This window comes from Biomphalaria glabrata, chromosome 1 (assembly GCF_947242115.1).
Source record: "Biomphalaria glabrata chromosome 1, xgBioGlab47.1, whole genome shotgun sequence".
Lineage (NCBI taxonomy): Eukaryota > Metazoa > Mollusca > Gastropoda > Planorbidae > Biomphalaria > Biomphalaria glabrata.
Window position 1 is genome coordinate 24,557,117 of NC_074711.1, and position 26,586 is coordinate 24,583,702.

Below are 26,586 nucleotides of genomic sequence, written 5' to 3' on the forward strand. Positions count from 1 at the left end.
TTGCCAAAACATCATCTTATCACTTCATTAACATATTTCCTTCGCAAAAGCCAGTGAAATCAACTTTGTTAAATACAATAACGTATGTTTTATTGAGCTGCTTCTCAAATACAAGTTTTGTTTAAAACCTTGAAGATGTTATTTTTTCTAAAATATTAGACAAGCCAGATGAAACTTTCAATGGGATGGAATAGCCCGCAGGGCGTAGTTTGCCTAACACTGCTTTAGTGAATAACTGACATGCCTTTGACTAACCTTTCCGAGTAATCGATTCAAGTGGAAGAGTTTGTTTGTTTTATATGTTTCGGATGTTCCTTCACAGTTGAAGATAATTTACTTCCTAGTTCAAACCTTTTGCAGGACGACGGGGGTGGCAGCGGGGAGGGTATGAACCTTGGATTGGTTTTCTATTAATTAAAGTAATAAACCAGTCATTTGATAAATGGTTAGATATGTGAATTTCACTCACACTTGTACATTTAATTTTTTTTTTTAATTCTGATGATAGGTAGGCCCCCTAAGACCCTTAGAGAGTGGACTACGGCGTGGATAAAAGGGGGGGGGGGACAATTATTATTCCGTATGTATTTATTTTAAATGAATATTGTATTAAAATGTATTCTATCAGTATTTTTTCTCCTGGATTTAAATATAGTTTACTTTTATAGAGGAGAACGAAAATTTTAATCACACCGGTCCAATGATTACAAAAAAATCTATAATTTTAGATCGAGATCTAAATACAAAAGAATCCATATATATGCTTAGTCTAGTGCTAACAACTAGATATAGTTGTCACGGTGGCATCCCTTGACGGCCTACTTTTTTGCTGACGGTATCAAGTCACGTGACATCTGACGTCAGCAATTATTATAATGGCACTCAATGTTATTTCATGAAATATTTATTTAATTTCTTTAAAGAGATATTTTAAAATAAATATATATATATTAAGATAACAAAGTTAATGAAGATCAAGTTATCTTAAATCACATCCATTAGTATTGATTATTTTATTCTTAATTGTTATCGCGCAATGATATAATAAAGAAAAGTGCATGCCATATTGGTATTATATAGTTCTTTCAAATTAAGAAATGTTTATATTTTAAAAATTAGTTTTGCATTATAAATTTTTTTTTATTTATTGATTATTATGTTTCATTCTTATTTTTATAAACTTTTGCTCATAAGGCTTCTTATTTATTTTTTTAAAGTTTTTCATGGCGTATAAATATCAGCGATTTGAACGTACTAAAAATACCGGAGTAATTTCCATTGCCTAAAATAGATCAAGTGAAGTTACATCCTAGGCCCTACCTCTACATTTTACTGGACAGTAAAAATAGATAGGCTTGGATATTTATATTCTTCTCGTGGCTTTGTTTTGGTAAGAATATTATGTTTATTACTACTTTTGAATGGACAATACAGTATTAAGTAACAATGCTTATGTCCTTCGTCAAAGTATTTAGAGAATGTTAAAATCAACCTTGGAATCACAGCCGGATATAAGACTGTGAAGAGCTCTACTGTAGTCTATCATAGTGTCAGTATACAAACGATAGGGAAATCTCCCAACCACGAAACGAGGGTTATTTGTAGTCTTTTTTTTTTTCCTTAACTCTTGAGTATATTGAAAATGAATTCTATTTTAGATCATGAATCACATATTTATCGTCTAAATATATCCATTAAAGAAAGCGTTAACGAATATTTCATGAACGATGCTTTAGTTTTAGCATCACTTGACTTTTTTTAATGACTTTAAACTTTTACTTAGACGACTTACTTTACAGTACTTTACTGACTTAGTCTTAGTGGACAGTGACTGACAGTCTAGCTAGACTAGACTCTAGCCTCTAGATATATTCAATATTGTAGTCTATATACTAGATTCTATTTCTATCTACTAATCTAGTCTAGGTCTAGCTAGTCTAGATTCCTAGAAATAAGAAACAGTCAACAGTGATTAATAATCTTACTTACTATTGACTGATAGTGATTTTCACTTAATAGACCCTTATAATTAAGTCTGTAATGTTACTCAAGTCACTCACTCACTGTTACTGTTATTCTGTAGTGTGACATCTAATTCTATTATAGATTCATCTAGATCTACTAGAGTGTTGACATGAAACAATGAATGTAGACGCTAGATCTAAAAAGTTTTACAATAATTCCATATGATTAGGCTTTACCCTTTAAATTTTGTTAACATGGGGTAATATGTATCATAATCATACTTGATCATGATGAAATTCCATTTGGTCATTATGACTGTGATCAATGAAACGAAAATTAGAAAATTAATTATTGTCTCCTACTCTTATCCATATTTGTACCCAACCCATATGGCTATACCTCCTATGGTTATATCATTCGCTGGAATGTTAATGTAACCTAGACTATTTTAGACAAAAGTCATTACAATTTTTGAAAGAATTGGCATACAGACAAAAAAAGACATAAATTTCACTGAGAAGTTCTCAGTCTGGCCCTTACATAGCAATTGAAGTAAGTTGGACTGAAATTATATAGTTTAATAGTTTGTGATGGGCCTTATAAGCAGTACATACCATGAAAATTCACTCTCTGAAACCTGAAATTATAAAGGCACTAATTCAAATCATCATATTTATAAACAATACTTGCCAAAAATAGAGAAATAAACCATATTTCTTTACTCCAAGCAATAACCAACTGAAAGTGGCACTTATGTTCTGGAATAAAAATGATGTGAGTGTAAATCACAACTATTTCACTGTAGAAGACTTGCATTTTACTTCTTTGCAAAAACATTTTTTTTTTGGTTCAAGTACAAAGTAGAAGTGTTCAACACTACAAAATTCAGGCGAAATTATTCATTTCACTCATATATATGTATTTCACTATCTGTTGGCAGTGCTGAACATCTGAAGAGAACAGCACACTATTTTTCTGCAAAAGAGCTCACAGCTCAGCTCAGCAACAAAAAGCTGACTGAAAGAAGAATTTCACTACCTGGGCCCTGTTAAACTTCAGTAACTTATGTTATCAGAAAATGTTTTATTTTGGTTTAGAATTAAAGGGGAATGCACACCTTTTTTAGATAAAACAAAATGATTTTTATAAAACCAAAATGAACTTTTATTTAAGGATAATTAAATTTAAGAATAAAAACTTACTGACTGTGGACAAGTATGTTTAGAACAAGGTCCAGCCCCCACTATTTAATAACATTGTTTTCAGTAAAAACACATTGAAAATGAAAAAAAAAAAATCTGTATGTTTTCCTAAGGAAACTATTCAATATTAAAAAAGAGACAATAAAAAAATTTTGTGAGGAAAGAAAAAAGAAAAGTCTTTTTAAGCATCGACCATAATATTGTCAATTTGGCTCAATGAATGGGGTCGAATCAATGATTGTTGATTAGGAGAGAAATAGTAAAATGGCTAGTGATATTGCTGACCAAAAAAAGAAAAGCTGCAGAAACAACATTCTGCACAGTTTTTTAAGGGCTAGTACCTGATCAGCTTTATTTTAAAATCAATGAAAAGGTATTAGGCATGAAAAAGAAATATATGCCACATGTATTACAAAGTGGTTTTGAGTTCAATAATTAATTTGTCACATTGTAGTTACAGGTTACAGACATGTAAACTATGCCCCAAATATTAGTTCCTTCAAAAAGGAAAAAAAGCTCACAAGGCTTTAGACTCAAGATAATAAGAAAAATAAAATGGTGTTGCTGAATACTTAGCTTCTTAATTTTTTTATATTATGCATGGAATATCTTATCCCAAATTATTTTTATATTATGCATGGAATATCTTATCCCAAATTATTTTTATATTATGCATGGAATATCTTAACCCAAATTTTTTAGTATTTTATATTTTTACATTTTGTTCTTCTCTAATAAGATTGGAACCAAAAAGAAAAAGTATGGGTAGAAAAAAGATTCAGATTGCACGCATCAATGATGAACGCAATAGACAGGTAACAATTTTGTGAATTTTATCATTGTGTCAGTTTGTAATGTTTTAGGTACAGTGCAAAATGAAGCCAGCAGGGTTTCAGTTCCATGGGACTTGACGATTTTTTTTATATGTAAATTCTTTTTTTTGCTGTGATGAGGCCTGTAACACACCTATTGGAAATATAAATGCTGGTAGCCCCCAGACAGGAAAAGGGTGGGCACCAGTTTTATATTTAGAATATTAAATTAATTGTGTACTTGTCATTTGATGTTACCACATTTAACTTAGTAACACAGACACCGGTAACAACAAAAATGCATTTTTATTAATTATTTGAGTATGCATCTAATTGACTCTCTATTTCATCAGGTCACATTCACAAAAAGAAAATTTGGTTTGATGAAAAAGGCTTATGAACTCAGTGTTTTATGTGATTGTGAAATAGCCCTCATAATATTTACTAGTAACAACAAGCTGTATCAGTATGCAAGTTCAGACATGGACAAAGTACTCCTCAAATATACAGAGTACAATGATTCTGTAGTTAGTCAAACAAACAAGGACATTGTTGATGTAAGTTTTTGTTGCTCAGTATTACACTTACAAAATCTGTCACCATTCAGTGCAGTATATTTAATCTGTCTGTTACCTCACATTTTAATCAATATATCTATATATATTTATTTAATTCACTGTTTTAATAAATACATGTACATTAATTAAATTTCATTCCATAAAAAAAATAATAAAAGATCTAGTTAAAAGCTAGAAACTTTTTTCCTATTCCAATTTAACCACTTAAACACCAAAATGTTAACTTTTAGGTTTTAAACAACAAACTGAGTATTGTTTTTTTATATTTATTTTTCCTATAGATTGTACATTGAAATTAAACTGTTTTGTAAAATGTCATTTTTAAAAATATATAAATCAACAAACTTAAACAATTCATTATATTTATGTTTAAAATAATTTTTTTTCACAACTAAATTAAATTTTTTTACAAGATATTTACTAGTTTTCTAAGTAAACCACTACAAACATACAATCTTTCCTGTGCTTTGTAGATGTTGACAAAGAAAGAAGGTAAAGGTGGTGATATGGATGGTGAAGATGATGAATATCCTCTATCTCCACGCACAGATGAAAATTATCGTAAAATAGATGCAGACTTTGCAAAGGCAATGACAGATAGTGTAAAGGTAAAACTTTTTACATTTTAGTAACAATCATATATATATATGTATCTAGGAGGTGTTATGGCTGAGCGGTGAAGCTCTTGGCTTCCGAACTGGGGGTCCCGGGTTAAAATCCTGGTAATGACTGGGATTTTTAATTTTGGGATCTTAGGGCATCTCTGAGTCCACCCAGCTCTAATGGGTACCGTACCTGAGACTAGTTGGGGAAAAGTAAAGGCAGTTGATTGTTGTGCTGGCCACATGACACCCTTGTTAACCGAAGGCCACAGAAACAGATGACCTTTACATCATCTGCCCTATAGGCCACTAGGACTTAAAGGGGAACTTTACTAATTTTATACATATATCTACATATACACATTTTATTTCCATACCATTGCAGAATAGTATATTATATATATTTGTAATTGTTAATATGTTGCATTCGTGTGGAGTTTTTGATCTCCCATTGATCGCCTCCCCAGGTGGTAGATAGGACAATGTCCTCCAGATATGATGGGTGTAGTAACCTAATAAAATACTACAGGAAGACATGTCTTGATTCTAGGCTTTATTGAACAAGAATGACAAAACAGTTCACAATAACACAGTACACGCGCATACAAGCTGACCTGGACACCAAGACATTTTGACACACAGGAACAGATCAGTTCACAACACACAACAGGAGACATAAATAAATTACATTCACACACACCCCCACCCCCACCCCCGTTTAGTTTCTTTTTCCCTCTACTTCTGAGATTATAAGAGTACTGAACGGGCATATCTTTGGCAAGTGATTTTTGTCAATTTTCAGTGGTGTTTTCCTCTGCTCTTAAAGCAGGTGGAACCATATTCTCTGCTGATGTCTAAATGTCATCCCTAGAGGCTACTGAGTGTTGGGAGACACCTACCTGGCAAAGTCTTAATGTTACCAGGAGCCAGATGATGTTGAGAGACCTCAGAAGATGTCTCAACATCTCTCTGAGCAAAATCATGTAATATGGACTCTGAAGATGAGTCGCCTTTCTGAGCCAAATGGTGTAGTGAGATAGTTTCTTCCCGTCCATTTGGAAGACGTATGTTGGCATAGTTCTGATTAGCTTCAATAAGCTCCACTTCATCTACCAGCGGATCATAATTGCTTTGCCTCGCGTGCCTTCTCATCAGGACAGGCCTTGGAACAGATAGCCAGGTTGGTAGGGAGACACCACAGACGGACCTTCTTTTGTAGGAAAATAGTCTTTCGTGAGGCATCATGTTTGTAGCAGTGTATAGTAGAGATCTAATTGAATGAAGAGCATCATTTAGGGCTAACTCCCATTGTGTATTATGTAGCCCTCTTGACCTGACGATAAGAATCTGCTTCCAGAGAGTCGAGGCATTATATGCAGTGGTTCTGCTTGTTACAATGCCTTTACCTCTGAGGAAAGATCGTAGCTCTTCAGACATGAAGGCTGATCCTCTGTCTGAATGCAAATACGAGGGCGTCCTCGAAAATGCTGTTTGAGTACACATGTCAGGACATGCATATGCAAACGGAAATAATAATGCTAAAGCAGGCTAGGGCCCTACATGGGCTATAGCGCCACTGGGATGGATGGATAGACTAGGTTGCAATTTTAGTCCTGAGACTAGTTATTTTTATGTCAGGGACTATTTTTAGATTGTTAAACATTATCCTGTTTTTTACTTCTAAGGTTATCTTTTTCTAATTAACAATGGTATCCCTCTAAGTTAACTTTCACACATGCCTAACTTTCTAATTCATAATTTTCAGACTTATTATTCCTCAAAGTTAAATACTATTCTTAAGCTGTTCTTTGTAAATTTGTAGGTTTTGTGCTAACATGTGTCAACAATTATCAAAACATTATTACATATCAATAACATTACTGAAAATATGTGTCTGATTATATGATAGTTTGCTCACTACATTCTAGATTAAATTTTTACCACCTTTAAATGTGTTTTTTTGAAGACTGTTTTGACAGTTGAAGTAATTTGTTTTTTACCATCTTTGTAAATTTGACTTTTAAAACTTAAATTACTTAAATTTTAGAACAAAGTTTACTTTGGTTTACTGAAAATATATCTTAAATATTTTTACATAAAAACTAAAAAAAAAAAAAAATTACAATGTGTTTTTTATTTTCATTAGCAACATTAAAAAAAAAAATCTAAGAAATGTGTACAAATTTTACTGTTGATAACATTTAAAAAAAAAAAAAAAATTCTTTTAACAATAAAAATTTTGTTGTTACAGCCGCAACAACTATATCCAGTACAAGTGTCTTCAAGCCAATATACAACAACCCAGGGAAGTATGGGTGGAGGTTCAGTTATAGTTTTACATCCACCTCAGACAGTAACACGCTCTGTGCCAAGTCCTTCAGGTTTGTTGTTAAAATTTCAAGTCTGTTCAGCTTTTCATTGGTATCTTCTGTTAGATTTACACATTCAGTGTTTGTTAGATTTATACATTCAGTGTTTCCATCAAATTATTTTGAATTCTCATAGTAAATACTAAATCTGATAAATTGTCAAAAAGTATTTTTAAAATTGTTTTGTACCTCCAAATTTTTGAGTACTTATTAAATATATGAATGCAAAATTGTATCTATCATAGCAAGCTAAAAAAATAAATTTCAGTACATAATTTCTACAAAGAGCTTTATTTTTTTAGTTGTCCAACGTGTAAGCCCTGCCCCTGCGACGGCTACTTTAATGTCTGCTGCTCAAAATAATCAATCTGGTAGCAGTTCACAACCAGTACCTATAGCCTTACACAGTGTTGCTGACTTTTCTACTTCTTTGGTATCTGCTGGTCAAAATCAGACAATTACTGTGACTGCAGGAAAACGGCCTGGCTTAAAAGTTCTTATACCTGAAAGAGCCCCCGCAATAACACAGGTATAGAAAAAATTTAGCTCTATCATTCTGGTTTGATAGTAACTTTATTATAGATAATTCTTATGGTTTACTTTACTTCTGCACAATGCAATTCCCTCTCAGATATTATCAAATGACATGATGATGCATTTATTTCAGGCTCGAACAATAGGCACAGCTTTAGATACACCTAATGTTTCCATAGCAACTCCAAATCAAGGAAATCAAGGGACTATCCAAGCTATTTTAGCTGGAGGTAATGTCTTTGATAACATCCAGTTTTTGATTGTATTGTTCTTGTAAGAATGCAATCATAACACAAGAAGACAATAAGAAAAAGTGTATCAAAAATTTACCCGGTTGTCATACAAAACTTGATTCTCTGGCATTTTACAAAAAATAGTTTCAACTAGGTTCTATTGAGATCAAATGTGGAGAAAAATAAAGGAAAACCGTAGTCAAAGTACTGGTATTAAATTTTATATCATTGTATAAGAAAAAAAAAAAAGAAAATGTCTGTGTTTTAATTTTTACTAAAAACTGATAAATAAAAGGTAAACAACAAAGCCTATTTGTAAATTCTTATTTTAGTCTCCCTCATAGAGAAATAGTCAATATTGTTTTGTTCTTCTGATCTGAAAAATTCAGTCCATTTGAAAATCTGATCAAAAATGTCTAAAACAAGCTTTTATATATCCCTATCAGTATGTGCTTTTATTTAAAATATTTATTTTGCATTGGAATCTTTGTGATGAAATAGTATTTGGAAAAACAAAAAAAAAGGCAACCTATAGTGTTATCAGACAAAAGATAAAAACTAGAATATTGATCCAGCATTTACAAGCCTGCAGTCTTCAATTCATTCACTTTCTAGATGCTACTCAAAATGCAACTCTATTTGAACTTCTCCCAAGCCATGAGGTCAAGGCTGAGAAAAGTTCTATGTCTAAAAATTAACAATGCAGTATTGGTAAAGCTGAGGTCCAACTATCTATGCATTCAAATATATTTTTAACCTTTTGAAATAAATAAAATAAGAGAATCCACTAAAAACTTGATCCATCTAATTAGGTATATTTCAAAATCCTTTTATAAAGTCACAAAAGATAATACACACAGATAGACTGAAATCATAAAATCTGACTGTTTTCCAAAGTGTAAATTGGGGAATTGATGTAGCATAGATGTGTTGGATCCCATTCTTAAATCTAGAACAGTATATAAGAACTGTGTGCTATCATGTGCTACAGATCCATGGAAAGGCAGAAATACATAATTAACTGCACTGGGAAAAAAAAATTCAACATGCAGGTTCCAACCACAGTAGAAATGCTGCATAAATCTTGTCCACTCAATTTTTGTCTTTCCTTTTTTTTTTTTTTTTTTTCAGATCTTCTCAACAGTGCAGATATAACAGGTTTGTCACCATTAGTGTACCAGTTAAGTGGTCAGGGTCCAGGTCCCCTTACGGCAGCCTTACAAGCTTCTGGTGTAACTTTTACTCCTGGGTAATTTTCATTATACAATTTTTTTTTTTTCTTTTTTGAACTATGTTAGTCTTGTCATGAATGGCTTTCAGTCTTGATCCCCTGTTGTGCCTTGTACAGAATTAGAAAATTAAATATTAATGTATTTCTTTTTTAGTTGCTAAAAATAAATACCAATGCTAAAATTCAGTGCACAGACAAGATCTAGGACATATAAACTAGTAAATATAAAATGGAGTTAGGGTTTGGGTGAGTGTCCAGCATGGTGATGGCTGAGAAAATGCACAATAAAGTTAAATAAATTATAAATAATCTAGATAATATATGGTGATGCAGTTTAGCTTATTTAGCTCTGTTTAATCTTGGGGATGTCAACAATAGTAATATCCTGCAGGTGTGATAAGCTGGTATACAATTCTACCTTAAAATTGTTCCTTAAGTCTTTTTTTTTTTAATTTATTATCTAGTGTTGCATAGTACCGGTATGTTGTTTCTCTCTCTGTCTCAAGTAATGAAGTATTCTTATTGAAAATCTAAATTCATACATAAAAGTTTGAAATTCAGCAACTATCATTTTAATTATTTGAAAGACAATGTGTAATAAAAATTGTTTCCCATTTCTTATTGTGCACATTCAGAACTTAATAGAATGACAATAAAAATGTACAAATACAAATATTTAGTGGTGCAGTGCAATAGCCATGGAGCAAAAACTGACTTAAAGTGCATGTCTGATATAACTGACATCTTTTTTGTTTTATATTTCCAGGGGCTCTGTTTCCATGTCATCAACACCAATAGCCATCTCATTACATCACCAGAAAGGGAATATAAAACAAGAACCAGGCTCACCAATGAAAACTGACCATTCAGCCATTGACTCCTCTGTCACCTCTCCACATCAACGGCGATCCGAAGAACCTATGGATAAAAGACCTCGTCTAGATAATGATGGCTGATAGTGTTATTTATTAAATAGTTTAATGTTCCACTTTTGTTGAAGCTTAAGTTTCAGTTATCAAAGCACTAACCTATTATTTATATTTATATATAGATTACTCCAAAACAAAGTGTACCTTGTGATTGTTAAAACAAACTACAGAAAATATGGTACATTTTGTTTTTTACATAAATAGTGTCACTCTTTTGTAAAAGAGATTTTAATAATTGTTTCAACTATAGTTTATCTCTATCCTCTATACCTGTTTTGAATTAATAAGATCTGTATTTTTTTAACTATAATAAACTGCTCATACCTTAACAAATTTGATAAAACTTTTTCTGATAAAGATTATTGTTTTAAATTACAAATTGAAAGATCCTTCAATAGCTTAAAAAGAAGAGACAACACTGTGATATTCTGCCGGTGACGTCAGTATAGTAGGAAATATTGTTTGCTCCAAAAAGAATGTAAAATGAGTTGAATGTACTTGCAATGTTTAAAAAAAAAATTTTCACAAATGTTGTTCTAAAATTATTTTGTAATTTTTTTTTATTTCAGTATAATCTTATGTATTATTAAGATTTTTTTAGAATATATTGTGATATTTGTGTCTGGATAAACTGTTTGAGGTAAAAAGAAATTATTTGATAGAATGAAAATAAGAATTAAAATATTCTGACACAAGTAGTTCCTATGGATTGAACAGATATTAAATTACAAAACAGGTATCATTTTTTGCTAGTATGTCCAGATTGATGTATTTGTAGTTGCTTTGAGTTGGTTTCTATGTAACTTTTAGTTCATTATTGTTAAAGAAAGAAATGTATCTAGCTAAAGTGAAATAAAAAGCCAAAACAACTTTCAGAGAAGCAAAAATGGATAGTTATATAATCACCTAAAGTGATTTTATGGCTTTAAAAAAAGGATCCAATCAAATATAAAAAATTACTTTATTTAGAAGGACATTTAGCCCTATAATTAAATGTTGCTTTTTAAACTTTCAGTATAAACCCCTTTCTTAATCCACTTATCTATTACTTATCAATACTTATCTTTTGTCAGAATCAGTCACAGATTAGGCTAAATATTCTATTACAGATAATATGGACTACATTCATCTTAAAATGTTAATATGTCAGGTGTAAATAGTGTTGTTGTTGTTTTTTCCATTACTAATATGCATATATTTTATATTCATTCATTTATTGGCTTTAATTCCATGACTAACCCACTAAAGGGTTTCAGTTATATCTGAAGAAAATAATATTAGTAGAATTTTTGTATTTCAAATATTATCTGAATGTTTGCATTTGTTGTTTTATGAAAACAAAAAATTTGATTTCATTCACACTTCTGTTGCTTGCCCAAGAAGTATGCATGTATTTTTATTATCTTTAATAACTTTGATCTGAAAAATTTAAAACTTAGGTAAAATTTATTCCTTACATTTGAATGCCATGTGGCTTTGGAGGATAAATAAAGACATGATTTTCAATATTTGTATTTTAATCATAAGAACCACAGTGGAAATCTCTTATATTAATTATGGGGACCATATTCTTTAGAAATGAGATGTTAATAATACTAAAAGCTTTTACTTTGAGTTAAAATATTAAGGATGAGTGCAGTTTTTCAAGTGGCTATAAAGACCCAGTTGCACCCTACATATTTTGCTGCTTCTGAAGTAGACAAAAATAAATGTTATTGAATCATTATATCAAATAGGAATACAATATTTTTCATTTCACCCCAGAAATCAGGATTCAAATATTTCTATGCTATTTGGCACTTAGGCCAATATTTTTAAATGGATAAAATAATGCTAATTGTATGATATGGGTTGTTTTCCTTTACACATATATTTATATGCATTTGTATTTTGTAAATCCAATATTAAGATACATCTATAATTTTTGTTTTGTCTAATGTCAATGAACAAATTTTCTTATGTTGTTGTTAATTAACTAATGAGTATCATGTTGATTACATTTTTTTTTTCATAGTCAATCTCAACAAAGTGAAGCACATTGCACTATTTCACCCCACACCTATCATAATATCTTACTGAATATATAACAAAATCTTCTGATCTTAAAATAAGAGAAGAGCAATAGAGAACAAGAATCATAACATCAATAGCTTTTTTTATTCACTGATTTGATTTGTTCAGTGGCACGCCATAGCCTACCTAATTCAAACTCTGATTTATCAAAGTACTGAGCTGAGAGTCCATTTTAAAAAAAAGAACTTTGAGCACTGAAAAATTAAGATTTGAATTAAAATTTAATTCCATCATTTCAAGGATCTGAAACCTAGTCTGAGATAGGCCAACATTTTGATCTAGTTCAATTAGCTATCAGGTAATAGAATAGAAAACTCACATCATTGATGTCTTTTTTTCCCCCCTTTGTTATGATCACACAAACAAATGTAGGACTAGTTCAATACTAGATAATGAGAGATGAGAAAGCTTTCAAAGGCCTTTCTTCAAAATATAGTTATATTTTGGTCTTGGAATCACATTTTTTTACTTGACATTGATTTGTTTCTTTAGTCCAACATTGTGTTCTGGTTGATGTACAACTAGAAACAAAATGAACAAGCCTTTGTCATGTTCTTACAATACTTTGTAAATAGTGTGTTGCACTGGTGTGTGTGTGTATATACATTAGTTCTATTATCAATACATTCAATGTAAATAGACCTTTTAAATAACAGCAATATGTTGTTTCTTGATTTTTTTTTTCTTTTCCTTCAACTGCTGTGTCTTATAGTTACGATTGTTGAAATAAATGTTTATTATCAATATAACTATATTTACAAATGTCTGTATGATGTTACATAATATTGACCTGAAATATCAAATGTTCTTATTAAAATAGTGTAGACTATAAATAAATAAATCAACCAATCAAGGTGTTTTATTTATGTTTATATTGACCTGTTATGTGTACACTATTTTTTAGAAATGACCTTCTTACTGTCTGGATATATAGAGTAGTTTACTTAATCCGGACATTACAGGAATTCGGACACTCGCTGTTTTTATGGTCATTAAATCTTTATTTTGATATTTAATATGAACCTAGCAGGCTGTATAATGTGCTTGTCCATTTTCCAATGATTCTGACCCAATTTCCCTCCATTTAGTTGTCTTTTTAGGTAAGAAAAAAGAATTTCAAATGTCTAAGTCAGGTTGTTGTTTTTTCCTATAGTACCAGGATGACTTTACCTCTTCCTAGGATTAGGACTATATTTTTTGATTGGCTTAGTCTATGCAAATGAGCCCGGCAATATTTATTCTGTTTTTGGAGCTGTTTTATTTGATTCATAAGCCAAGTTGTTTGATTCCATGCACACAAAAAATTAATAGGGTGTTTGTATTAAATTACGATTTTCTTACAAAATTTATTTCAAACAGCCAGTTTTGGACATCAATGTTAATGATCTTATATTTGTTTGTTTGTTGTTTTTTAAGAGAATAAATGGGCAAATGTTTGGAGTGAGCTTGATACATTGAATGAAGTTAAATACCTAGATCTAGACCTACTAGATAGATCTACTTATATAGAGAGGACTCAGCTATCTAGGCAAAAATGGCCACCCTAGATCATCTGTATTAGAAATTTATTAAATGAATAAACAAAAAACAAAAACATTCAACACACATCTAATCATGCAAACATAAAATAAGTCAAAAAGTTTAGTTAATATTAATATAGAATTAAAATCTGAGTTTATTGATGCCAAAATATATAGACTGTCTGAAATAAATTATGTTGTCTGGAATCAAATAATGTGTGTCAAATTTGTCTGAAATAAATGAGAACACATGGCCTCTTTCACCTTACATATAATAACAAATATAGGTTAGGGTTACAAATGTAAATAGTCATCCTTATTCTCCTTTAACTAAAGAAGATATTGATACTTCATTTTCTTTACTATGTAATATATAGTCTATGGTCAAACCATTATCAAATAATGGGTTGTCAAAGTCAAACTTTGAAATTTTGGCCTATAGGTGTCCGAATAGCATAAACTACTCTACTTACCATATATATACATCTTTAAGGAAAAAAGACTCAAAGCTATGATAGTTGTTTTTTTTTTTTATATTGATAGCAACAAATTGAAAAATAGAACATTGGTTGAAAAATAAAAAGATTATCAAGTCACATACAGAAAAGAAAAAAATATTTTTGTTTCAGTTGCGTAGCTAGGAATTGGCCATCAGTTGGGGGCCTATGCATTTTGCGTAATATTTAATACTTAATGTAAAAAAAAACCCCACTCATTTGAGGACCCCCCTCAAGTTGGGGCCGGGGAGATTTTCAAATTCTCCCTTCCCCCACCTTAGCTACGCCTCTGTTTCATTTGTTACGTTAGGTTTCGTGATTTTACTCTCTTGAGACTAGCAAATTAGCAATGGTTTACCTGAGCTAGACATTCCAAGCATAAAATATAAGCTACAAAATAGTTGCTATGAATTTAATTTTAAAAAAAAAAACAATGATGTCCAAACCATGGCCTTCAGATCCTATACAGCCCCTCCAAACTTCTGAACACATTACAAAATGAAGCTAGACAGCCCCACCAAACATCTGAACACATTGAATAATGAAGCTATACAGCCCCTCCAAACTTCTGAACACATTACAAAATAAAGCTATACAGCCCCTCCAAACTTCTGAACACATTGCAAAATAAAGCTATACAGCCCCACCAAACATCTGGACACATTGAATAATGAAGCTATACAGCCCCTCCAAACTTCTGAACACATTACAAAATGAAGCTAGACAGCCCCTCCAAACTTCTGAACACATTGCACAATAAAGCTGCAGAGATTCTGTTTCATTTTTGTCATCAGTGATGCTGCCCTTTGACTTATGCCCTCAGACTGAAAAAAGATAGGTCACCAGTGGTCTTGAGAAATATTGACAGTGCTATACAAGGAATACCTTTGGCTACACAGTTTCAAAGACCTGTCCTACATATTAGCCTCAACGTGTCTATAGCATCCACGCTATTCTTACTTTTCTACAGCTATAATCTACACCAGTGATTCCCAAAGTGGTCTATATAGACCCCCAGGGGTCTATGAAGACTTCCAGGGGGTCTACGAAAGGGAAAAAATAAATTGGGGGTCTACGAGATGTCCACGGGGGTCTACGATAATATATTTCATTTAAGAAGGATGTGACTTTAATTTTTACATCCCAATAATGTAATTCTTTCATAAACCAATATATTATGTTTACCTAATCCATTAGATATTAATTGTTGTATTTAATTTCTATACTTATTTAAATAGTCTAATTTTGTCTACATGTAACTAATGTTTCACAAAAATAATGTAGATTTTACAGCTTTGATTATTTAAAATTGGGATTCATTCCTTCCTTGTCAAACAAGCGGTTGCCTAAGTGCCCTTTTATGACAATATGAAACTAATTACACTAGAAGATCATTTGAGACAATGCCACCTTGACAAAACAGATGAAGATTTGAAAATCTTTCAAATACTCAAACATAAATTTCAGAATATACCCACAGAATCTCTTAGACATCATATAGAGAAGATGATGGTTTGTGAGCGGCTTACAATATCTCTTTATTTATAGCAAAATACGGAAAACATTCATTTTACCAGCTGTTGTAGTTTTAAAATCTGTTTTACACAAACCTATATCTGATTATTATTGAAAGAATTTCTTTAAGCAACAATATAGTTCATGGACTCATAGGTGGCATGAGTTGTAAAATTAAAAGCTTCTTATGCAATTCTTTGCAAACGAGTTTGGGATCAGGGGCGTCGCAGGCTCTGACAGGGTGTAGTGCTTTGTGTCTGCTCCTTATTTTTCTTCAGGGACGACCCACGAAACCTTTCCCATAGTTGGGTATAGCTGTGAGGCAGCAGAGTTTTGCAGTCATTTTCCCTTCTGCTAGGTAGATAGAAAGCCAAGATAGCCCTTCCCGCTCGAAGCTTACTGGTTTAGGTGACAGTTACTCGCTTTCGCTCCTTCTCCTTTTAGTAAAAACAGTTCCGCAGCCCCAATATTTGAGCCACACATGAAAGATCAAGATATTCACGAGAAACTGCTCTTTGCGAAAACTTTTACAATTAAGGCAAATTAATTAATTAATATTTAATGTTTGAAGGACTACTTCATAGAACAATAAATTCCTATACGAAATATAATATCCATAGCAACGGATGATAAACTTGCTATAAAAAAACAACATATTTCCAGCGTGTTTAGTGATTCCAGTAATAAAAATTAATTGTTATTTAATTGGTTTAAATTTTAATTTTATCAATAAAAAAGATAGATCTCTACAACTTACAGTGTCGCTTTAAATTAATTTTTCACTCTTTAACTCACTACAGTTGGAAATTAGTTTTTTTTTAAAATGTTGATGAATTTAAAAATGCAATACAAAATATGTAGGGGGTCTACCGAAAATCAGAAAACATGGCAAGGGGTCTACGAGACAAAAAAGTTTGGGAACCACTGATCTACACTTTAATTATCATTTTGAACCTTTGTCCCAAACAATATGCTTACGAAAATAACATTACTTAATTAAAGGTTTTTATTTTTAGAATGTTTAACTAGGCAGTCCTTAAGGTGCACGTGTCGTTGTGTGGACATGGTAGGTAATTAGGTAGAAAAAATATAAAGTTAGAGTTACCTCAGTAGTATATCTTGACTCGCAAAGTGACTGTCGTTTCTGTGGAAAATTATTAATTACTGTGAACAGTTATTTGCAAATAATTGCCTTTCTTCTTTCGTCCGTTAGTTAATATACACACTATATATGCCTACCATGGGCGTAGCCAGGGGGGGGGGTGGGGTTCAACCCCCCCCCCCGAAATGAAATTCCCCCCCCCCTGGGGGGGGGGATCGGAATTTAGTGACTGATTTTTTGCTTTGATTTTGTTTATTTTAGGTGAGATTTTAATACTAAACCATCACTTGTCCCAGCACAACCAAGGCGGTTTTGAGTTTAAAACCCCCTACCTGGGGTTTTGAGTTTAAAACCCTCTAACAGGGGGGTCGAGTTTAAAACCCACTACCAGGGGGGTTCGAGTTTAAAACCCCCTACCAGGGGGTTCGAGTTTAAAACCCCCTACCAGGGGGGTTCAAGTTTAAAACCCCCTACTAGGGGGGGTTTGAGTTTACAGTTAAATCCCCCTCTTCTATAAAACAAAACAAAAAAAAAAAAGGCAAACGACAATCCCTAAATTCCAAGAGCACAGTTAATGAAGATTTTGATTTTAAAACCCCTTCAAAAATTTACGATAAACCCCCTCTTCAATATCAATATCAAAAAAAGCAAATTACACACTCAAAATTCTATGAGCGTAGCCAAAGGGGTTTTGAGTTTACCTCCCTCTCTCTTCACTAGGGTTTGAAGCTAAAAAATACCTCTTCAATATAAAAAAGCTAATTACGCACTTAAAATGTTATGAGTGTAGCTAAATGGGTTTTGACTCAGTTTTGATCTTAAGTTTAAACCCCCCTTCAGAGGGGTTTGAAGGTAAAAAAAAACCTCTTTAATAATAAGAACAAAGCAAATTATACACTCAAAATGTTATGAGTGTAGCCAAAGGGGTTTTTAGTTTTAAACTCCCTTTTAGCAAGGTTTGAAGCTAAAAAATACATCCTCAATGTAAGAAAAAAAGCAAATTACGCACTCAAATTGCTCAAAATGCTATGAGCGTTGCTAAAAGGGGTTTTGAGTTTAAACCCCCCTTCAGAGGGGTTTGATGCTAAAAAAAATACCTCTTCAATATAAAAAAAGCAAAGTACACACCAAAATTATTTGAGCGTAGCCAATCCTATTGGGGGTTTTGAGTTTAAACCCCTCTCATACAGATGGCTTTTTTAAAACTTTAAAACCCCTCCAGATGGTTTTGAGTTTAAAATTCCCCTACATAGTGTTTTGAGGTGGAAAACCTCTATCTTCAATATTATTCTAAAGCAAACAACATTTATTAAGTTCTATTACCGTAGCTAAATGGGGTTTTGAATTTAAAAAAAACAAAACAACTCCAGAGATTTTTTTAGTTTAAAACCCCAACAGATGATTTTGACTATAAACCTTCCCTTTTCGATATAAAATCTAAAGCTAACTACAGTCACTTAATTCCAAGAGCGTATTCAAGATAGGTTACACATTTCTACCAGTGGCGGGGCTCCATTAATAAAGTGAAGTGAATAGTCATCTGCCGAAATTGAAAAACACTAAATGTGTCTCAACAAACATGGCTAAGACAGATTTTAGGAGTCAGTTATAGAGATCGGGTCTAAATCAAGGAAATCCTATGCCGAAGTGGAAGTCAACCCCTTAGTAAGATTGTAATAGAGCGTCGCATAAGGTTTGCGAGGCATGTTCTATGACAAAATGAATCACACATAAGAAGAGTTGCGATGATATCCTAGTACAAATTGGCGCCACACATTCATGGAGGTCCTCATGGCAGGTGGAAAGAGGCTTCAGACATTACCAGTGACAGATTTTTTTTGAAACAGCTTGACGGCAAGTGAGCAAAACGGCGCGGTAGGGTCTAAGTCAGTAAGAATAGCACATTAAGTTTTTGCAATAAAACTTTCTAATAGCAGGAAAATGCACTGTAGATACCTCAGAATATGCATTTTGTTGGCTTTTAATACCAGAAATAGTGCTTGGCGGCGGCCCCGCGCTGGGGGAGCTCCTATCATTGCTCCCCTAGACCCGCTTGCTGGCAATGGCGGGGAGTCAACAATTTTTCCACTAACTCCAGGAAGAACCTATTCCAGGGCACAATAAACGTCTTCCGAAAGAATGATGGGTCAGAATGTAATAAAGATTATATACACACACACACACATACATACATATACATTTTTTTTCGCGGGGGGGGGGGGGTATCGGGGGGGGGGGTGAAAAAAATCGCCCCCCAACCCCCCCCCCCCCCCCCCCCGAAAAAAAATCCTGGCTACGCCCATGATGCCTACTATATGTCGAAACTGAGACCATCTACGGCGTAAGTAAAGGTAACAGTCAAACCTGGTTAGAATTCTAAACGAATAGCTGGAGGGATTCTAGATCTATATTAACAGAGATAGGCCTAGCCGCCTACGTCTACTGATATAAGTAATGTTGATAAACCTAAAAAGAAAAGTTTGCAGTTATAATAGCTTGATATTTTGATATTTCTATTTGCTAATTACCGTTATCAGGCCCATGTGATCAATTTATGACTATTAGGCCTACTGAGCATCGTGGGGCCTGCCGCCTATACATAAGCCTTAGAATGGAAAAAGGAAAACTGGCTCTCGGGATCAGTCATGTAATTGAATTTTTAATAGATCTAGACTAACAATAATAAATCTGCAATTGGAAATATTTTTACCAATTTTTTGTTAAGCGCAAAATCATGTTTTCTCAATACGCTATGATCCGATGACTTGTCTGGGCCACTTGGGAAAGGGGTGGTAGGAGAAAGAACGGGGTTTCTGGATGATCGCTTTTTAAATGCATCTATTAAAAAAAAAAAAACGACCTGAATTCGAACTCGAGGGCTATAGCCTACTCAAACCAATACACTAACCACTGTGCCAGGGAAGTGCTATGAAAATAAAAGATTTTATAGTTATCTATCGTAAGTTTCAAACTTTTCTGTCATTGAAAGAGATTCTATTCAAGCCAAAAGAAAGACGGTATACAGATCATGTGTCGTGATCCAACGGTTCAACAGACTGTTGGATAGGTGAAGGTGTTTTTGAAGGTGTTGAGCATATTTAATTAAACAATGGCGACATTCATTGAGAATTTGTTCTAATAGAATAACATCTATGATTTGTCTAGAGTGCACCCTTCCTTGTCGCTCCCCCTTCCCAACTTTTACTCTAGTCTAAGCTCTCAGTACAGCTCCCATCGACAATCCTCTTCAGTTTAACATTTGCTACCCCTCTCAGGTAAATCATCACGAATAACTTTTTACTTCGATCTCAACATTAGATTGTTTCTCCTCCCTAAACTTAGTGTGAAAGAAATTGGAAATCTACACTGACTACACATGAACTCCAAAAGCACAATGGGCTGGAAGTATTTCCGAGAGTGTCAAATAGAGTAAGGGTTTCATTGCCTCTACACGGTTATCGTTAACATTTACGAGATATTGACGTTAAAAATGAAGTGGGGAGGAGGAGGAATAAAATAAATAAATAATCTTAGCCACATCATCTCGTGACGTCATGAGTTGCTAATTATCACTTCACGGCTGGAATCCCCGCGTCGCTATTGGTGACCTGACGTCAGTGCCACTGCCATATCCTGGCTTGAAGGACACAAGCTTCTCCACACAGCATCCCGCCACGTCACTAGTTTTCGCGAACCCCCCCCCCCCCTTCGCATCATTCCAGCATCAATATCCGAGCGACCTGCTGCGGCTAGAAAATGTTAAGAGAGAAAGAGAGTACGGGAGAGGAAGCGAGATAGAGAGAGAAAAAAAAACAACAACAACACATTTATTCCCCAGATCTCTTGATCTGTTCTGAGCGCCAAAAGACGGCGATCAGACAACCGAATGAAACAATGGAGATCTCTGTCGCAGAGAAGAAAACGAGCTTAGTTCAAACGTCACACTGGTATGTGATAGGTCTGACACCACAGTTGGCCCAAAGATTGCATTGTTTACAAAAACCAAAGAAGAAGGAAATGGAAAATAATCTCTCCCCATTTCAATGTGATATTCGCACTGCTTGGCCAAGACATTTTGTTGCTTTTCGACACTTGAAAATAATTCGATATTAACAAGAGAATAAAATGAGCACGTGGTACACACAAACTCATAGGCGGCCCCTGCGAGTAATTTGTAGGCTACTCAGACAATGCGATGCGCACAAACGTATACAAATATCGCATAGATTTGAGTATTCAATATTTTTTTTATTGCTTACAATTCTTCGTCTCACTTATCTCACGATGTCTCTCTCTTTCTCTATTGCTATTACTCTTGGTCTGTCTCTATCTCTTTCTCTCTGTTTCTCTCTCTCTCGATCTCTTGTTTTCTTAGACTTTCATTTTCTGTTTCTCTGCATGCATTTAAAGTCCCCCATGCTTCAGTATTACCGCTGCGAGGAGCAAATGCGTGTGTGGGTGGATGACTGGAAGCGACCAACAGGAACAGTTACGCAAAGTAATAAAATGAGGCAAATACTCACACACACACAAAAAACGCAAATTGTCTACTGAATCTTGCATTTAAAATTCTTGACTTAACATATTAAATATATCCCGACCATTCTACTGTAGATCTATTTATGTATAAGACTTAGGCCTATTGATCTTATTTTAAAATGTGAAGCCTACATGTCTGAGATAAATAGTTTGCATTTTTTAATTTTAAATCTAAAGAATTCAGCTAAATACAGGCGATGCTGTTATCGGATTTTCAATAGCGCTTTTGGTTTTCGAGATCTAAATATGACAGATAGGCGGACAGACAGACAGCACAAAACTAAATGCGTTTTTTTTTTCATTCGAAGGCCAGAGACACATCTGTTTTCTTTTCCAGTAAGGTTGCAAATATATATTAAGTTATTGGAGAACACTTGCAATAAGGAATAAGCCATTTATTTAAAAAAAAATATTTCGACAATAGTTCATATTGTTTTTTTTTTATCTTCTTAGTAAGTTGATTATATGAGAGCAAAAAAAAAATGTTTAACGTTGTACTTAAAAAGCGGTCCTCGTGAAGCTGTAACGTGGCCTTGTGAAGCTATAACGTACGAGGCCTTGTGAAGCTGTAACGTGGCCTTAATAGTACTGCAACGTTATTTGTGGGGCTATAATGTGGCCTTGTAGAGCTGGAAGTTGGCCTGGTGAAACTGTAACGTATGTGGCTCTGTGGAGCTGTAACGTGACCTTGTGAAGCTGTGTATGGCCACCGTGTTTACTTCAATACTAAATTTGATAATTAGGTTAAAAAGCTTCACTTTCATTAACTGCCCGACACCAGTAAACAATGACAACAATGACACAGAGTCGAGCTATATAATTCTATAAATAGAGACCATCCATTTTTTAAAAGCATGTTTTCCGTTGAAAAATGAGTTTTTTTTTTTTTTTTTTTTTTAAGTGTCTAAAGTGTCCCAGACCAAAATAAGATAGACCTATAACCTAAGTCTGCAAAGGTGACTTTACTATTCTAGATCGCAGCTAGGCTCAGCAAAAACACAAGTGTCCAACGAAAACATCATCATTTTGAATTGTAGCATTTACTGCAACATTTAAGAAAGGAAAAAAAAAGGGAAATCGCCTACCTGCATAATTTATTTTATATTCAAGATAATTGTATTAATCTAAAATGTTGATTATTTAATGAAATAAGCTTGTACTTACCGGTAATTGGCATATTACCACAATTGGCATATTACCACAAACTACTGAAATAATTAACTAGAAGACAGCCACGTCAATCGATCTTTCTAAAAAAATTTGCAAAGTGCTCAGTTAAATACTCAGAATGTGCGAAGTGTTCCATTAAGGAAAAAGTTTGAGAAACATTGCAGTAGTTATAGTTCCAACTTTAACGATATAGTCTCTGATTGCGTATCCAGTAAGAAATAGTCACATGGGGATTATTTTTTGGGGTTGTTCGGTTCGACGCAAGATCCCAGGATTTCCCGCCAAGAAGTCATTCACTAATCGATTTAAAATCTTAAACACTTGAAAGCATACGACCAAAAACATGAATCGAAAAAAGAAGCGTAAAGAAAGAGAAGAAAAATAGAGAAATGATGAGCCAAAAAATGATTGCTGGAATACACTGCCAAGAAATGCAATCACTAGATCTAATATGTTCTTCGCCAGTTAGACACAAACAATTCACGAACATTATTGAACATTATGATGATATTGTCACGAAGGAACATTCTCATTGTCATTTACTCCAGCCACGTTAACTGACGACTAACCTGATGATGAAACACTAACTTGATGATGAAACACTAGCCTGATGATGAAACACTAACTTGATGATGAAACACTAGCCTGATGATGAAACACTAACTTGATGATGAAACACTAGCCTGATGATGAAACACTAGCCTGATGATGAAGCACTAACTTGATGATGAAACACTAGCCTGATGATGAAACACTAACTTGATGATGAAACACTAGCCTGATGATGAAACACTAACTTGATGATGAAACACTAGCCTGATGATGAAACACTAGCCTGATGATGAAACACTAGCCTGATGATGAAGCACTAGCTTGATGATGAAACACTAGCCTGATGATGAAACACTAACTTGATGATGAAACACTAGCCTGATGATGAAACACTAACTTGATGATGAAACACTAACTTGATGATGAAACACTAGCCTGATGATGAAACACTAACTTGATGATGAAACACTAACGCATATCCACGAACATGGAGGCTTAAACTCTGAAATTCCTGACTATACACGTGCACCTTCAACTTCCGATGTTTTTTAACAAGTGTCTCTACATTTGATCCCGTAATGACCCGAAACAGTACCGGAAGTGGCTTGCAACAATAATGCAGTTGACTTTGACTAAAAGGATAGGAAACAATGAATATGAACAGGACCAGGACTATTGAGACGATGGTGATATGGAGGCGATAGCGAAATGTGTTTGTCATGTGATAACTGTCCAAATGGCTGCAATGAATTTTAAAGAGAAACTATTAAATGGCAGGGCCATATTTTGTAATCATCTACTTGGTTTTTGATTTAGTGCTTACGCTGTAATGTACACAAATAACTTGTGAAGGAAGTTTCTGCACGTTGAAATGTGTAAAGAATTGGATAAAAAGCATCATGATACAGGACTATTTGCAAGTTTCCATAACGAAGGCTGTTGATAGAGACCTTCTGTGGTTTGATAAGTTTGTCATTATCGTAGACGATCTGTAGGCGACTAGTTTGTTGATCAGAGATCTCCTTATGCTGTGAATGTGGATTTATTATTGTATTCATTATAAAGTATAAAGAACTTTTGGTTGCTCCTTTTTCAAGAGTTATGCTGTGCTTTTCTTTTTAGTAATATTAATTAGTTTCAAATTCATGTAATGAAGTATTCAATTCAAAATATTAAGGTTGCAATAGTATTGCATTTTTTTTGGGTACACAATTGACACTTCTTATATAGCCACAGTCTACCTGCATATAGAAAAAAAATCATTATGGAATATTTTATCTTATCATATAAAATACAGACGTTACTTCAAAAAAGAAGATGATTACGTCCTACGCGTAATGCATCTATTCATGCATGTTAACCAATGACTTAAATTCTGCCAAGTCATTGGTTTTCCAGGCTGGCCTAGGCAACCCATTCCATGCTCTAACAGCACTAGGGAAGAAGGAGCATTTGTACAAATTTGTCCTAGCATATGGAACGAGGACTGTGCCTTTATATCTGTGTCTTTCTGGGTATTTTATTAGTTTTTTTTTTTTTTTTGTATTTGACGATTATGGTTCAGTGATTTATGTATAATTGCTACTTTACTTTTAAGTCTTCTATCCTAAAGGCTTTCTAAATTTAATGATTTTACTTAAGGTGTTAGTCTAGTTAAATGTGAATATTCGTTTGTTATGAATCTCACTGCTCTATTTTGTATCTGTTCCAGTTTCTTAATGTTTTCTTGAGTTGAGGGGTCCCAAACAGAGGATGCATATTCTATTATTGGCCTAACAAAGGTTAAATAACATTTTAGTTTTATGTTCTTATTTGATTTGTAGAAATTTCACATACCACATTTATATTCATGCTTCTAGTTTTAGCTCTATTATATAACTTTATATTTTATGAGGGCAGGTACAAATAGATGCACATTATATGATACGCTACTTGTGGGCCGGTTCGTATGATAATGCAAGGGCCTATTTTGACACCCAGTAATACAACATGCTTTTCATTTATCAATTTCTTAATAACATATAAGCCTATTAATAGTATAAATATAACGTTTATACAATATGTTAATGTTTTCTCAATATATGAAAATGTTTTCATGCGTATAAATTATCTATTTCACATATTTTCATTGAAATTTTTAAAATATAATTAATAATTAGAAATAGCGTTATTATTTTTATGCAAAATAAATGAATTAATTTAACCAAGTCTGCAGACTTCTTGTACCATACAATCAGATATGAAATCCCGAAAATGGTTCTTTCATTGATACTTGCTGATATATATATATATATATATATATATATATATATATATATATATATATATATATATATATATATGTATATGTGTATATATATATATATATATATATATATATATATATATATATATATATATATATATATATATATATATATTTATATATATATATATAATATATATGTTGTTGTTTTTTGCATATAAGGCTATACAACATATATAACGATAGGTCATATAGTCGCTTGCTAAAGAATATATATTAGCCTGCCTATATTAAATAACCTAAATAAAAAAAAATCGGTGATAACCTAGACGTCTGAATTGTTTTAAAACCACACATTTAATTATTGATCATATGACTATTTATGTTTTTAGTTCTTATCACTGGATGTATCATCTATGTACATTAATTAAATCTAGTAGTATATGTGTATATTGTAGAGATAATTATTATAATGCTATAATGGACAATCGTTTACAATACAAGTGTTCGACATGAAAAGGGGCCTACTATTTATGTATTCTAAATTTTGGCACACTAGAATAATCTGCTTAATCAAACCTACTTTTCACCTCCATCGTCTTGCCTGGGATCGATGCTTACAAGATCGATAGTAGCAACAATGCCTCAGTTTCAGGCCAGACGAGTGTCTTAGTTCAGCAAATCTCGCTGCCTGTGCTCATGGACAAACTAGGTCAGCAATGACGCAAATGGACGCAGTACGTAGTAACACAACTGTATACTCTTCCGCTCAAAAAAATATGCTCAACAAAGTATGGTTTAGTGTCATAAAACTGCAATTCTGTCATCGTTTAATAATCAAAAGTAACATAACATTATTATAATTTATAATTAAGAGGGAAAATATTTGCCAATTTTTTTCTGAGATTAATCAAAACA

The 26,586-nt window shown here is 33.1% G+C and overlaps 1 protein-coding gene and 1 long non-coding RNA gene across 5 annotated transcripts; one reads left to right on the forward strand and one right to left on the reverse strand.

Annotated features, from left to right (window-relative positions):
- The first annotated feature begins 1,246 nt into the window (after window positions 1–1,246).
- Window positions 1,247–13,381, forward strand: LOC106058550 (myocyte-specific enhancer factor 2C-like). 4 transcript variants are annotated; one of them, XM_013216005.2, is made up of 9 exons: window positions 1,247–1,390; window positions 3,907–3,982; window positions 4,333–4,536; window positions 5,031–5,165; window positions 7,411–7,540; window positions 7,831–8,057; window positions 8,196–8,292; window positions 9,427–9,544; window positions 10,293–13,381. In XM_013216005.2, the coding sequence occupies exons 2-9, from the start codon at window positions 3,929–3,931 to the stop codon at window positions 10,480–10,482; spliced, it is 1,155 nt and encodes a 384-aa protein (XP_013071459.1). In that variant the 5' UTR covers window positions 1,247–1,390; window positions 3,907–3,928; the 3' UTR covers window positions 10,483–13,381. The 4 variants fall into 4 exon arrangements, with proteins under 4 accessions (XP_013071459.1, XP_055885523.1, XP_055885517.1 ...); XM_056029548.1 differs by lacking the exon at window positions 1,247–1,390 and adding an exon at window positions 1,525–1,549; XM_056029542.1 differs by lacking the exon at window positions 1,247–1,390 and adding an exon at window positions 1,576–1,594.
- Window positions 10,375–26,464, reverse strand: LOC129926292 (uncharacterized). Its single transcript, XR_008777938.1, has 4 exons — window positions 26,248–26,464; window positions 22,866–24,660; window positions 17,166–17,204; window positions 10,375–10,444 (listed from the first exon to the last, which is right to left on the reverse strand). It is a non-coding gene; the product is annotated as an uncharacterized LOC129926292 (long non-coding RNA).
- Window positions 26,465–26,586: the final 122 nt, after the last annotated feature.

Bases quoted from the DNA above. Each gene is read 5' to 3' on its own strand.
- LOC106058550 (XM_013216005.2), top strand. From the start codon at position 3,929: ATGGGTAGAAAAAAGATTCAGATTGCACGCATCAATGATGAACGCAAT. The intron at 5,166-7,410 runs GTAAAACTTTTT...TTGTTGTTACAG, and splicing joins CAATGACAGATAGTGTAAAG to CCGCAACAACTATATCCAGT. The intron at 9,545-10,292 runs GTAATTTTCATT...TTATATTTCCAG, and splicing joins GGTGTAACTTTTACTCCTGG to GGGCTCTGTTTCCATGTCAT.